Genomic DNA, 13,713 nt, shown 5'->3' on the forward strand with positions numbered 1-13,713 from the left:
GCCCCCAGCCCGGCGCGGGAAGGGTTAAGGCCGTGGCGGCGCTCGGCGCGGAGGGATACGGAGCCGGAGCCGTGAGCGTGGTGCTGAGGCTCTGTGAGCAAAAAAATGTCCGCCTGAGGGAAACCCACAAGTTCCTTCCAGCGGGGGGGGGTGGGGGGGGGGAGCGCTCGGCTCGTCGCCTCCCACCCAGCCCGCGGCCCGCCCGCCGCCGCCGGCCCGGCCCTGGTCAGCGGAGCGTACGGGGGCAGCAGGTAAGTGCGGGCGGCCGGCGGCCGGGAGAAGTTGGGAGAGAGGGGCGGGGGGAGGGACGCGGCGGCCGGGCGCTGGCGGGGGCAGAGGCGGCGGCGAGGAGCACGGGGCCGCGGCCGGGCGGGAGCGGCGGGCAGGCCGAGGAGGAGGTGCCGCTGGGGAGCCCCGAGGGGCGGCAGCCGGGGCTGGGTGGCGGGGGGCGCCTGCGGCGTGCCGGGGCTCTCCGCCGCCGGCGGGGCAGGGCCGCGGGCCCCGGGCAGCAGCGAGTCCCCGCGGGTGGCGCTCGGGGCGCGCGTTACCGCCGCGCGGCTCCCAGCGCTCATAAAGGGTCGCGGCGGCCGCAGCCCGGCCCCGGCGCGCCGGGCGGCTCCGAAACTTGGAGGGGAGCGGGGCTGCGGCAGCGCCCCCGCCGCTCCCCCGCGGCGCCCGCCGGGCACAAGGGAAGGCGCGGGCCCCGCCGCCCCTCCTTCCCCCCCCCTCTCCCCCTTTCCCCGCCGCGCGCGCGCACGCCCCCCCGCCCCCCCCGCGCCGCACGCGCATTCTGCCCCCCCACCCCCGCCCGGTGGTGGCGCGCGCTCCCGGCCCCGCGTGTGCGCGTGCGGTGCGCGGGGGCGGCTCCCGCCTCGCGCCGCGGTCCCGAGCGCGGAGTGGCGGTGGCGGCCCGCGGGGGGGTGTGGGCGGGGAGAGCCGCCGCCGGCGGGGGAAGGCGGTGGGCGGCAATGCCGGGGCAGCGATGGCTCTGCTGAGGCACATCCAGCCCTGCTCCGCGGCCCCATTGTTGCCGAGACAGTGAGTCACTTAATCTCTCGCTAATTCCCCGGACTCCGCTGGGCCGCGGCTGGTTATTTGCTTTCGCTTGCCTGGGGGGGGACCGAATTCTGGCGGCGGCGGCCCCGCTGCGGCGTGACTGTGCCTCGCTCGAGGCGGGGGAGCAGTGGCATGAGGGAGAACAGGGAGCCTGAGGAAACTTAGGGAGAGTTGGTTCGTGTGGGGAAGCCGCTGCCGGTCCCGTCAGCCCGCCCGGCAGAGCCAGGCTCCCCTGGGGTTCCGCGGGGACCGGGGGCCCTTCCGCGGTCGGGGCCGGTTTCCCGGTGTCGGGGGTCGGCACCGGCCCCGTGGTGCAGCACTGCCTCTGCCTCTCCCTGTGCCCCAGACGGTGAGCGGAGGAAGATGAATTCCCAGCAGCAGAGGATGGCCGCTATAGGAACTGACAAGGAACTGAGCGACTTGCTGGACTTCAGTGCGGTAGGATCATCCTCCCAGGGCTTCTCGTGACTTCTGCGCGGTGCAGCGAGCTGAGGAGTAGGGGCAGCAGCGTGCAGGGCTTGGCTGGGGCTGGCTCCGCCAAGTTGGACACCTGAACTTTGATGTAATGTCTAGACTTCCAGATTTAATACTGTAATACCAGCTGGGTCAATTGGTTTAACTGGTTAAAATCAGGCTGACCCAGTGATGGCATAATCTAATAATTAACGTTTGTTAAGCTGGCATGTGGCACTGGTACTTTGCCTTTTTTTTGGCTTTTTTTTTTTTTTAAACAAATCAAAAGGAAATTTAATGCCCATAAATAACAGAGGTTATTCATTGATAGTTTTGGCTTAGCAAATTATAGGTATTTTATGTGTGGTACTTTTAAGAGATGTCAAAAAGACGCTTGATTTATAAACGTAATAGAAAACTCCTGCCTCTCAAAAGCTGTCTTATCCAGTGATGTTAAACTCGCAGATCAGTAAGAAATATATTCAGTAGTAAAATTTAAGAAATATAACTGTTTTAATTTGCCGTAGTAGGTCTCCTTTTAATTTTTTTTTTTTTGAAGTTGTTTGTGTTGATGTAGAAAAGAGATTTTAGTGGTATTAATAAATCGCAAGGAGTACTTTAGCTTATTGGTTTTATGGGTCTAAACATGCATCTTAGATTCTGTTTATTTTCTAACAGAAAAATGAATCAAATAATTGTTTCCTATTAACTTCTTTTTTTTAAGTTTCCATTAATAATTTGTCAGAGTTTCAAACCAAATTTAAACACATCTTTTTTTGTTGTTTTGCAGATGTTTTCCCCACCTGTTAATAGTGGGAAAACCAGACCAACTACGCTAGGAAGCAGCCAGTTCAGTGGATCAGGTAGGATGCATCCAAGATACATCAAGTTCATGTAACTAGGTCTTAATTTTTTAGATTAGTCTTCACGTGCCCAAAGTATGATAATCTTTCATTGGTACATATTCTCATAAGACATTCAGATTAATTAGAGATGTGCTGTTTTGATCTCACTTTATAACATTTTTTCTTAACTTTAACCAGTTTTCCTTTGTGTGCCTTGGACTACTTGTCCCAGTACAGTAAAGTGTGAAGTATGTGTAGTCATACTGACATGCGAGTTGTCTGTTTATCTGTTATGTTAAAAAGGAATGGCTTCTTGGTTTTTGTTGTTTGATAAAATCAAACCTACCTGTGCCATTGAAGTATTTCCTAACCCTGTATGAACGGGGTAAACATTTAAATAAAATGCCAAATAATGAAATACTCCTGACTCAAAGATATGTTTTAAAATGCAGTTCTCGAGGAAAGTTATAGAATGGTTTGGAAGGGACCTTAAAGACCATCTAGTGCCACCCCCTGCCCCGGGCAGGGACACCTTCCACTAGCCCAGGTTGCCCAAAGCCCCGTCCAACCTGGCCTTGAACCCTGCCAGGGAGGGGGCAGCCACAGCTTCTATGAAATGTAAGGCTAATACAATTTTTTAGTACTGTGTGGTTCTCAAAGACTTGACAAATAGAATTCTTTCATGTTGAACCTTTATCAGTGCATCTGGAAAACAAATAACTATATTTACATGTTGCATGTATTTTGTGGCTTCAATGTCTTTTCATCGAGCCACCTAATGGCTGTTTTCAGAGATTTTTAAACAAAGTCTGTAATCGGAACAGAGTTTGGTTTCTTAACAGATACTTTGTATCATTCCTGTAAAGGGTATATTTGTTACTAGGTATGAAAGACAAACTAAAGTAACTTTTTGATAATGGGTTTTGTTCTTTTTTTAGGTATGCTTGTTTTCTGTGAATACAGTGAAGTAATATTTTTTGGTTTTATGAATACAACAAAATGATGTTTGTGTTTTTAGTTAAGGTTAATGAAAATAAATTTTTAGAATGCCAGTAGAGGAGTGAAGTGGTTGCTTGAAGTTGTGCGGTAACATTGTTTGCCTCTCATGTTGTCAGAGCTGTTACTTTAAGAGTCCAAATGACACCTTGCATCTTAGGGACACTTCATAATTTTTGTTTTTAAAAGTATCTTAAAACTTCTGAATTGTATAATTTTGCACACTCCTCAGAGACTATCTCCCAGGTTTAACTTAATGAAAACATGTAGCAAATGCTGTAACATACTTGAAGAAGCATTTTACTACTACTCTCCTAAAATCTTTGTCTTGCTCTTTGAAAGTACAGGTTTAAATTATTGGGAATAGTAAGACAGCAAATCTGTATATGATGTAGTTTAAATTGGTCTCTTTTTTTTTTTTTTTTTTTTTTTTTAAACTACAAATATTCAAGACAGTTGATTCTCAAAAGCTTGTTTTAAAAGACATCCAGGCAGCTAAAACTTACTGTGGAGAGCACAACCAGAGCATCTCATCCTCCTTTCCCCTTGCTTTTTCTAAACAGGCTGAAAAATTTTCTGCTGAAAAATAAAGCTTCTATTTTTAGTTTATCTCTTAGAACAGTGTTAGGTAATGTGGCTTGCCCTGTGTCCGTAATGTTTTCCCTTCTTTCCATGGATGGCCCTGAAAAAGAGAGAGTGCCAGAATACTTAGCTTTCTGGGAGAAACAGCATTACTGACTCCTTGAATTTCTTTACCGATATGGTATATTGTCACATAGATACCAATCATGAGCAAAACACTGCAGCTGTCAAACAAGCTATAACCTCAACTGAATTCCCCTTGGAAAAGATAATGCTATAGAGTTGTGGGTTTTAGTTCAAAACATTTCTAGTTGTAAAGATTTACTAGTTAGTGGGATTATATGCCCTAATTCTTGTAATGTTACAACCTAAATCTTGACCCAGGGGGATTACTCTGTAGGAGTGAGAGGTGACAAACTTCTTTATTAGTTGCGTTCTGACTCAATGTTAAGTGTTGTAGAAAGACTATGTTAAGATCATGGATAAAGTATAGGCATTTAATTTCTAGCACTCTGATTTAATTGTGATCTTGCTTTAATTTCAAATGTTCTGTATCTTCTAGGACAAACAATGTTTGAAAACTTTTTTTTTTTTACTGCTAGAAGTCACTTTTTAAAGAGAAACATGAAAGGAGAAGGCATTTATTCCTTTGAGCTATTTAGTACTGAAAAGCACAGTACGCACAGATTCCTGACAAGTACTTTTTTTTTCTTTGAATATGGAATGATGCTACCTCTTACAGAGACTTTCTGTGATTCTGATGTCAATTACAGAACTGAAGCTCGCTTCAGTATCTTTCCCATTAAGCTCAGTTATAATTTTTCTGATGTCTTTACAAGTATACTAAAGGAAAGTGTTTTCTTAGTTGGAATAAGAATGAGTTTATTGTTTGTTATTAGAGAGCCCCCTTTTTCTCATTTAAAGTTAAAATAAATCTGAAAGCACCTTTCCTGCCCCCCTCAACCTATCAGTGATTCGAGATGCAGCCTAATGGCCCCCATTAAGTAGGTGAAAATCAATTGCTTGTCTGCTTGGCTCTGGAGACTGTATTTCTGGGATATGTGATTTAGAAGGAAGCAATACTTATGATGCATTTTCCTTACCACCTCCCAGGCCCCCCATTTAAGAGGACAAATTAGTTGCTGTTTGTGGATGGTTAAGTCTTGTTTGTTTTTCAGGTGTGGCTTTGTGAAGTGTTGGAAATACTAGGGTGTATGTTATTAATTCTGATCTGACAACCTTGAGCTGGTATAATTTGCAATATTTCTGTTGATTATGATGTAAAAATCTATGTGTAATTGGGTTGCATAAATTTAACAGCTAATATGACTGATATCTATAGTTTGTAAGAAAATACTGTCATGGATTAACATATGAACATTGTGTTTCGATTAAAAGATAGCTAAAGTCTGGTGCCGGGGCAGGCTTGTTTTCTACAGGTCAATCAGTTTTGAATGAAAGCTGCAGATGAAATAAGTGAACTAATCTGGTATATCATAGTATCTTTTGACAGTAAGTCGTGTAAGCTGCTGATAAAGTCAAATAACTTGGTCAGACTACTGGTGAAAATAAGCATATTGGAAGAGTAACCTCATATGTAAGTCAGTGAGTTAAGGCACAAAATATTCCTTATCATACCTGTTGTAATTACCTCTTGTTTAAAACAGAACTTCCCATTCTTTTCTCCTCCAAAACCAACTTGTGAAGATAAAGCCATTTCTGTCTTTAAATAGTAAAAGGAGAAGGCAAAGGTCAGAGATATGCTCTATCGGGCTTTTTAATCAGGCTTTTTTGCAGATTTTATTTAAAATTAAAATTTTCTGTGTTGCTACTATGGTTAATTGCACTGTTATGATTTACAGTGAAATTTTACTGTCGAAACCACAAAATGTATGCCAATACAAACCTGGATGGTTACCAGTTTTGCCCAATGCCCTTTATTTATTACAGTAACTCCATTAAAATCCAGTCACAATATTCATACGCCTGCCATAGGCAATAATAGTGCAATTTTCCTATGGTTCCCAGCAGATTTGATCTCAATTTCAATTTTTCCTGTGATTGAGATTTTTTTAATCTCAGGTGTTGTCCCCTAAAATAAACCCTTTTTTTTTTCTTTTGCAAAGAACTTCTTCAATGTTAAAGAAGAATGTATCTGAGACAATATTTTCCTATGTGTCCTACTCTTTTAAATTTTAGTAGCCTCTTTATTGTACCAGTGTTGTTTTTGCATGTGGCTATGCACGTGCGTATGTGAGGTATCAGTCAAAAAGCTGAAGTAAGGTAATCTGGATGTGTAACACAAAACAAAGTGGTAAGAGGTACAATTCAAGAGCTAAGTTGTCAAAATATAACGCTTCTCTTGCCTGTAAGATTCTTCTGAATTCATGAAAAATAAGTTCATACGTTTGTGTGTGGACAGCTCGGCACAAATCTTGTATGTATCCAGACATTCCTCATACTAGACCTACATGCAAAAAGCCTTCTGAATGTACCTGTGTAGATACTTCTTTGTATCAGTTTGGTCCCCTTTTATGCAATTCAAGAGGCTGCCCTTTCCACTTGTCTCTACAAATGTACTGAGTTTGTAAGGAATGGGTTGGGATAGGCCGCTAATTAGTGGCTTGATGCAAAGACCATTTAAGTTGATAGCCTGCCATTAACCTGAGTGTTCCTAAATTAGGACCGTGTGTCTTCAGACTGGACACAATGGCAATTGTTTAGCAGGTCTATTAAGTTCCCAAACAGTGTTTCCAAAATTAGCAAAACCTGACTTGATTACTGTTTGTCAGTGTCATAAACTCTTGTTTCCTTTTTAGTTTTGCATCAGTTCCTTGTAAAACAAACAAACCTCAACAAAAAAAACTTGGGAGAGTTACCTGGATGGGCAATGTTTTAAATACTGGGTTCATTAATCTACAGCAAGTGTTGAAGAGAAAAGGCACTCTTAACTCTGACAGCTGAATCACAGCCTTAGAAAAAAAACTGTAGAAAGATGAGACTTTTTATGTATGCAAATTAGTGCTCCTAACCTCTCAAAATACATTATTTTTTCTTCTTCATATCACAACTGTGATTCCTAAGAAGAATCAGTTCACTGGTACCGTTTCATGTGTGTTTCTGGTGCAGTCTCCCATTGAGGCGTAGAAAATTCCTAGTGACTGCTCCTAATCCCTGAATTAAGGAGAGGTCTTGTAGTCAAGTAGTCTGGTCCTACAATGTGTTAGGTCATGACAGACTCTTTTAAATAAAAAAAACGCAAACCAACCAAACCCAAACGGGAAGGCCTTATATTCCAGGAATTTGATCTGTATTTCTGGTTTTGTCATCCAAAATCTGTTGTTATCCTGTGTGTTTTTGTTTGTCATTCAAAAGAAGGTAAGTTTATTGTGTGTTAAGTGCCAGAAATCTAGGGTGGTCTGTTAAAATAAACATTAAATAATGCAGCTATGTGGTCTTTAAAATTGTGTTTATTTTTAATATTTAGTTTGTCCTCTAGCTCCATTAAAAGTGAACCAGCAAACCTGGTAACCGGGTATTTCATCTTGGGTCTGAGAGGTGCTAAATTCTGTCCTCTTCCGAAGAGCCTGGGAAGAGTTGTAGAAGCCTTGTACTTGAAAGCAGGAAGGTACCTGTAGTTTCTTTCCTCTTTAGTTGTTTGTAGGGCAGACCCATGAATTACCCTTCAAATAGGCCAAATGCAAGTGAAATGAGTTCAGTCTGGATCACTCACCTCTTGCATTTAGAAACCTGGAATGGTGTTACAGTGTTAGTAAATGTGAGACTGCAGCTTGCCTGTTGGCAGTCTCTGTCTCCTCCTCCCCTTCCCTTGCCTTTGGAAAGATAAATTATCTGACACTCACTCCATGAGCAGTCTTGAAAAGTACAGCATATAAAAGGGCTAAGTAACTGCTTCCATATTTCTGTATAAGAAAGAGGGAGGGGAAAAAATGTTGGACAAATGGAGGAAACTGATAACCCAACTTTAAAGCAGACAGTCTCTTGCAACGTGTTTGTGGTCACATGGATACTGAGGTTTTTTGTGATTAAAAAAAAAAAAAAGAGGATACAAGAAAAAGTTACCGCAACAGCTGGGTGTTCTGAATCTAGCTTGGTGAGCAGATAAGTAGGTGCTCGTCCATCATTTATTGCTGTTGGCTATGGTTTTGAAATGGCTGGTATCATTTAAGGTGATGGCATGGACCTCTTGTCAATTGGTCTGAAATTCCTTGCTGTCTTCCAAATAGCTAGTCTTTTGTTTAGAGATGCACTGGACACTGTTAATAAGGAAAACTGTAATTTTTGCTGTATTGGCATGTAGAAAGCATTCTTTCAAAAAGTTAATATCTTATTTCCAGCAATTAGTTTTCCCTGAGTGCCAGCAGCGATGTGATGACATCTAACCTGCAGTCCCTATATAAACGTTACTGTCTCACAAGCAAGGAAGGTCTTTGCAATGTTACTTCTGGGTGGCTTCAGAAGGTTTGGGGTTGCAGTAGTGCCTTGACCTTTCCTGGTGTGTAAACTACTTGGGATGGGGCACCTCTCGCCATCACCCTCCACCCCAGCCAGTAGCTCCTTGATCTGCCATATTTTTCTGATCTGCTGTAAGTGATGAAGAGTATCCAGATGCTTTGGAGAGTGGTCTTAATGGCACGTGGGAAGGAATATGGTTTGAAATTGCCTGTTGCTGTATTTTTGGATTTACCCAGAGAGCAGTATTGATCTAAATGTAAACATGAAGACTAAAGGTTTGGTTGAAGTTGAGGAAGAATCCTAAAAACAGACTGAGGAGAAATTGCATATTATCAGAGAAATTAATTTTCTTTGAAGAGAAGTATTAATGAGATTCTTATGTATTTGTGTATCCTTTAATGGCAGCTGAACTTGTACTCAGTCCCTTAATTACTGTAGAACTTTTGTTATGTCTGTAGTGCTTGCTAAGGTTTGGGGTTTTTTGGTTTTAGTTGTTTGTGGTCTTTTTTTGGTCTTTGGCAAGGCAATTTCACATTAAAAGCTTGTCATTCATACATACATGCCAAAGTTCCCCTGCCCCCCACTTCTTTCCAGCTGTCACACAAAGAGGACTTAACCCCTTAGTCATCTTGCGATCAAGTTGGTATGACAGCTGTTTGTCTCAGATAATTCTACTTTATCCATAGTTAAGCCTATAGATACTGTTATAGGAATTTCTGTTAATCTACTCTATACTGTACTATAAACTTGGTAAACTGTATTTTCTTTAAGTTGCTAATGGTATAGTGTAATTTTTCGTGATAGAAAATTGTGTGTATTTATTCATGAACAGAAGAATGTTTAAGGCACTAACATAATACCACGTCACTTAGTAAGATTGAAGTTTGTGGAGACTATTTTTAAAATTGAAAGATGTGCATAAACTTGAGTAGTTTACTAGACCTCTTGAGCTGACTTGACCATGGAGATGCAGTTTTTTTTTTTTTTTTTGGCACTCTATTGTTGAAGGTTTATGTTTTTGGGGAATAGCATTGAGCATTTTTAGAAGCTTTATAAATTTTTTAAAATTACCTACAGAGCCAGATGTAATCAATGTGATATAATAAATAAGTCTTCTATCTTAAATTTCCTTCAAAATAAATATTAGTTTATCAAATTTGAAAATTTAGTTTCAATAAATGACTTCATTGAATAAAGTATGTTCTCTAAAAAGCTTTTTTTAGAGGCATTGTCTAGTTTAATGTGTTAGCACTTCTTCAGAAGTATATAGCAAAACCTGATTAGTTTTAAAATTGACAGATGTGCATAAACAAGTAGTTTACTAGACCTCCTGTGAGGAAGTCACTAAATTTAAATACTAAATAAAGAAATTGGAAAAGATGCTGTTTTATTCTGCATGTGAATTATTTGGAGATTGTTATTGAATACTCATAACTAGTTTTAAATTGTGTATACACCTTAATCACTTTTTTTGGTTATTGAGTATTGTAAGAAAAGGGGGAAGAGCATTATTTCAGTGCTGAATTATCATTCTAAGGACAGGAAATGTATTTTTAATCTCCCTTTTTTTTTCTTTTTTTTTTTTTTTTCCCCCTGTTTTAAAGTAGTGATGACCATCACTTCAATTTATTGGGCTTTTTATTAATATGGAAGTCCGGAAGTCATCAGTTCTGTTGTATACCTCAACCTGATGATTTGGAAGTACTTGTGCACTTCTTAAATACTACAATCCATTATTTACTAGTGGTTGTAGGGGCAAGATTTTTTTTCTATTATGAATCTAAGATGAGATAATGTTAAGTTTTTTTAATGTCTTGAATGAATGCCTTGTTTTTGTAATTTGTAAAACAAAGCTGTGTTTGTAAATACAACATTCAAAAACAAAAAGGACATACTTTTTTGGTGAAGATGTTAACTGAATACCAAGAATGATCAGAAAGAGCAGCTTTTGTTATATTTAATAATATCTCACTGTCTTCAGAGGATAATCAGGCTAAAATGTCAGTCTTTAGGACTTTGTTAGATTCTTGTACGCTAGGGATGTGATTATGTGATTTTTTTGTTTGTTTTTTTGTTTTTTTTTTGTTTTAAAGAACGAGCTGAAATTGTGTTAAATTATATAAACTTCATGTTCTTACTCATGTAATGCAGAAGAATCTCACTTGGTCACATCAAAATAATTGTTGCTGGTGTTTTAAAGAATGACTTGGAATGGGGGGGGTGGAAGAGGAAGAGACTTAATAGAAAAGGTTTACTTCATAGCCCTGTTAGTAGGGTAATGCTGTCTAGGCATGCTAGTAAGACCTTAGAATAAAACCAAGTAAGGTTTGTCTTGCACAGGAAAGTTGTACACTTCTGTATTAGTGCTATGGAAAACTTCAAAAACTGCTCATGCTATAGAATTGCATTTAGAAAAGAAGGTAGACAGAGATATTGTACACAATTTCTCTTTATTGGTAACTGGAAAATAGGTAGATATTTTTTACTTAAGACTGACAGTTTTGAATTAATTTTTTTTCTGAAGTAAGTCTTGTTTATTGCAGTGAATTTCTTGCTCCTGATCTTCTACAGAGATTGCTCACTTTTTTTTTTTTTTATTTTTGGTAAGCTTGTGAGATATTTATGTTACTCTTTTCAAGTAATTTTTGTTTGGTATTGCAGACTTTTTTTCTGTACCACTTATAGCTGCAGAAACTGTGGTATCTCTGTGTCTTTACCAGGTTGTTAGTTATGTGGAGTTCTAGTAATAAGTTGAACCACTTGCTTTTGCTGTTCTACTTTGTGGACAAAACTGCAGGAAACTGCCTTGTCTCTGACAGAGCTCTTTGCAGATGAAGATGAAGCAGTGGTAACACAGAGAAACTTAACTTAGGCTGGGTTGGAGTTTTATATAGAAGTGTATTCTGAGGCTTGATTTGTGAAAATTACATTTTAGATGGTTTATTTTTTCCAGTTTTTAAATATGAAGACAAATAAGAACAAGTAATTCTTAGAAAAACGTATCTAGTAAAACAAAATCCAAATCTGGTCATTTCTAGTTGTGTACATTTCGTAGTTAAAATACCAACGAATATCAGACCATGAACGTGCATGTTCTGTGTGTTAAATGAAATAGAATTTAAACCATAATTTACCTTTAATTCAGTATAAACAAGAACTTGGTCTGTAGCATTACCTGGTATCTGTATTCATTCTGTTTGTAGAGTATGACCAAAATATATTGCTGATTTTAATATACACATCTTTGACTTTGGAGAGTGAATTGATTTATAGTCCTCCTGTCTTCTTCCATGTTCAGGTTTTACAGACAAAATCTTTAGTGTATTGAGTGGTTCCAAGTCTTACCTAAAATAAAAACCAAACACACATTGGTGGTTTTTGTGTCTACTATCTGCATTTTTACCATCTATCTAAAAATCCAAAATAAGCTGTTTTTTTACTTGAATGAGGCAATAAGAAGGGAACCAGACAAGAAGATTTAGCAAAACATAAAACTTAGAGTGTGATTCATACCTATTAGCATATAATGTATGAAAAAAAGGTAGAGAATTTAATTTAAAATAACATTGCTTTGCAAATTTGGTTTCTCTGGTTCTGTTGGAAAACATGTTTAAAGCCTAAAAGATGTAGATAAATCCATGATAAAGTAGTTGAATGTTGTGTTTTGCATGCTGCGGGGATGTCTTGTAACGGAGTATCTCTGGAGCTTTCTACTGTGTTGCATTAGTGTAGTAGGATGCTGTGGAGATAAATATACTTCAGAAAATCCTAGAGTACTTTTAGTCTTCTGTAGAGAAATGGAATTCACTGTTTATATTTTTAATTTTTGTTTATTTGAATGCATGATACTATTGTCTTGGTGTTATCCCAAGAGCTATTGTGGCTACTCTGTGAAATGAATAAACCAGACAGCTTTGCTTGTAGCACAAACATTTTTTTTATATTGTGGTGTTTCGATGATTTTTGAATGCGACACCTATCCTGTTCCAGTTTCTTTATGCAGCAACTTCATGAGTCATAATCCTTGCAAAAGAACACAGCTTAAAATAATCGCTGATTGTTTCTTTGCAATTCTGTTCACTGCCCACTGCAAATAAACAAGAGCAGAAATGACAATATCATTTAATCCTTTAATGTTTGCTTTTGACGTGCAAAACATTCTCTTGTAATAGAGAAGTAATCCATAAGGAGGGTAGCTGCTCTTTCATCTTCCTGAATGCTAAATGAAGCCAAGGCTTTTATGAAGAGATGGTGATTTAATGAAGATGACCGAGTTTTGGAGTAATGAAAAGCTTTTGTATAGTCCTAAAAATGATTCGTGGTGCTTACTACTGCAGAGTTCAAACGGCTGCATTTTGTAGTATGTCTTCGCAAGATTAGTGCTTGTGATGCTTAGATGCAAGGTGATTGAACGGCATGGTAAATAAAAAAATTTTCCTTTAGTTTGATTTTATAAAAGAAATGCACATCTCTGCCACTTTATGTGTATAAATGCATGTAATGTCTGATATGTTCTCTGCTCTGTGTAATGCTTTTATTTTGGTAACTTTGAAAATATCTGATACTGTAGTCCCTTGCCAGAGGACAGTAATAAGCATACAAAAAAAGGAGTATGAACATTGTCAATATTGCTTATGACAGGAATGTCTGCATTAGATATTTTTGTTGCAAGTGCTTATAAGATGCTGAATTTAAAAAGCACCTCAACTCCAAAGAAAAAAAAAATAATCCAAACCAAAAAGCGCCATATAAAGAACCCAAAAACCTCCCCAAAACCCCAACCCCAATAAAAACCCTAACAAACCAAAATCCCCATCTTTTTTCCCTTTCAGTTGTTCATTTCATTAGTTTATTTGGATTTTTTTCTTTAATAATCTGTAATATTACTACTTGCACAGTAAGCTAGATAATGCCTGATACTTCAAAAGGAAGCAGAGAGAGGCTTTAAAGGATAGGAGACCATATCATCTCCAGAACATATTCTCCCAACAGTTTTTCAGGCCTTGATGAATCAGCAAAAGGGCCTTTTATTTTTCCCTTTTTGTAAGTCAACCTCTTTAAAGTGGGAAGTAGTCAGCTTCTGTAAAAGTTAACTTGATCTTTTTTCTTCCACCATGATTTTAAAGAAGGTTGTGATTCTTTATGAGAAATTTCTACTTCTGTTAGTCTTCAGTATATAAGCACTGTACAGTACAACTAGAAGTAATCTTAAATGGTTGCTAAACTATTTTAGGGCTGCCAGGAACGTAAAGAATGCAATCACGTGGTTACATTTCTCATTGTGTTACAGGAAAGATATATCTGA

General features: G+C 39.6%; 1 protein-coding gene across 8 annotated transcripts in view; it reads left to right on the forward strand.

Annotated features, from left to right (window-relative positions):
* Positions 1–100: 100 nt before the first annotated feature.
* Positions 101–13,713, forward strand: part of TCF12 (transcription factor 12) — a 173,996-nt gene continuing 160,383 nt past the window's right edge. For 6 of the 8 annotated variants that reach the window (XM_074879940.1, XM_074879943.1, XM_074879942.1 and 3 more), the window contains exons 1-3: positions 101–251; positions 1,403–1,494; positions 2,300–2,372. In XM_074879940.1, the coding sequence (XP_074736041.1) occupies positions 1,420–1,494; positions 2,300–2,372 (148 nt within the window). In that variant the 5' untranslated portion in view covers positions 101–251; positions 1,403–1,419. Of the gene's footprint in view, positions 252–913; positions 1,039–1,402; positions 1,495–1,600; positions 1,619–2,299; positions 2,373–13,713 lie in introns of those variants that run through there. The other 2 variants (XM_074879941.1, XM_074879945.1) reach the window with 2 other exon arrangements.

Source organism: Strix uralensis, chromosome 11 (assembly GCF_047716275.1).
Source record: "Strix uralensis isolate ZFMK-TIS-50842 chromosome 11, bStrUra1, whole genome shotgun sequence".
NCBI lineage: Eukaryota > Metazoa > Chordata > Aves > Strigiformes > Strigidae > Strix > Strix uralensis.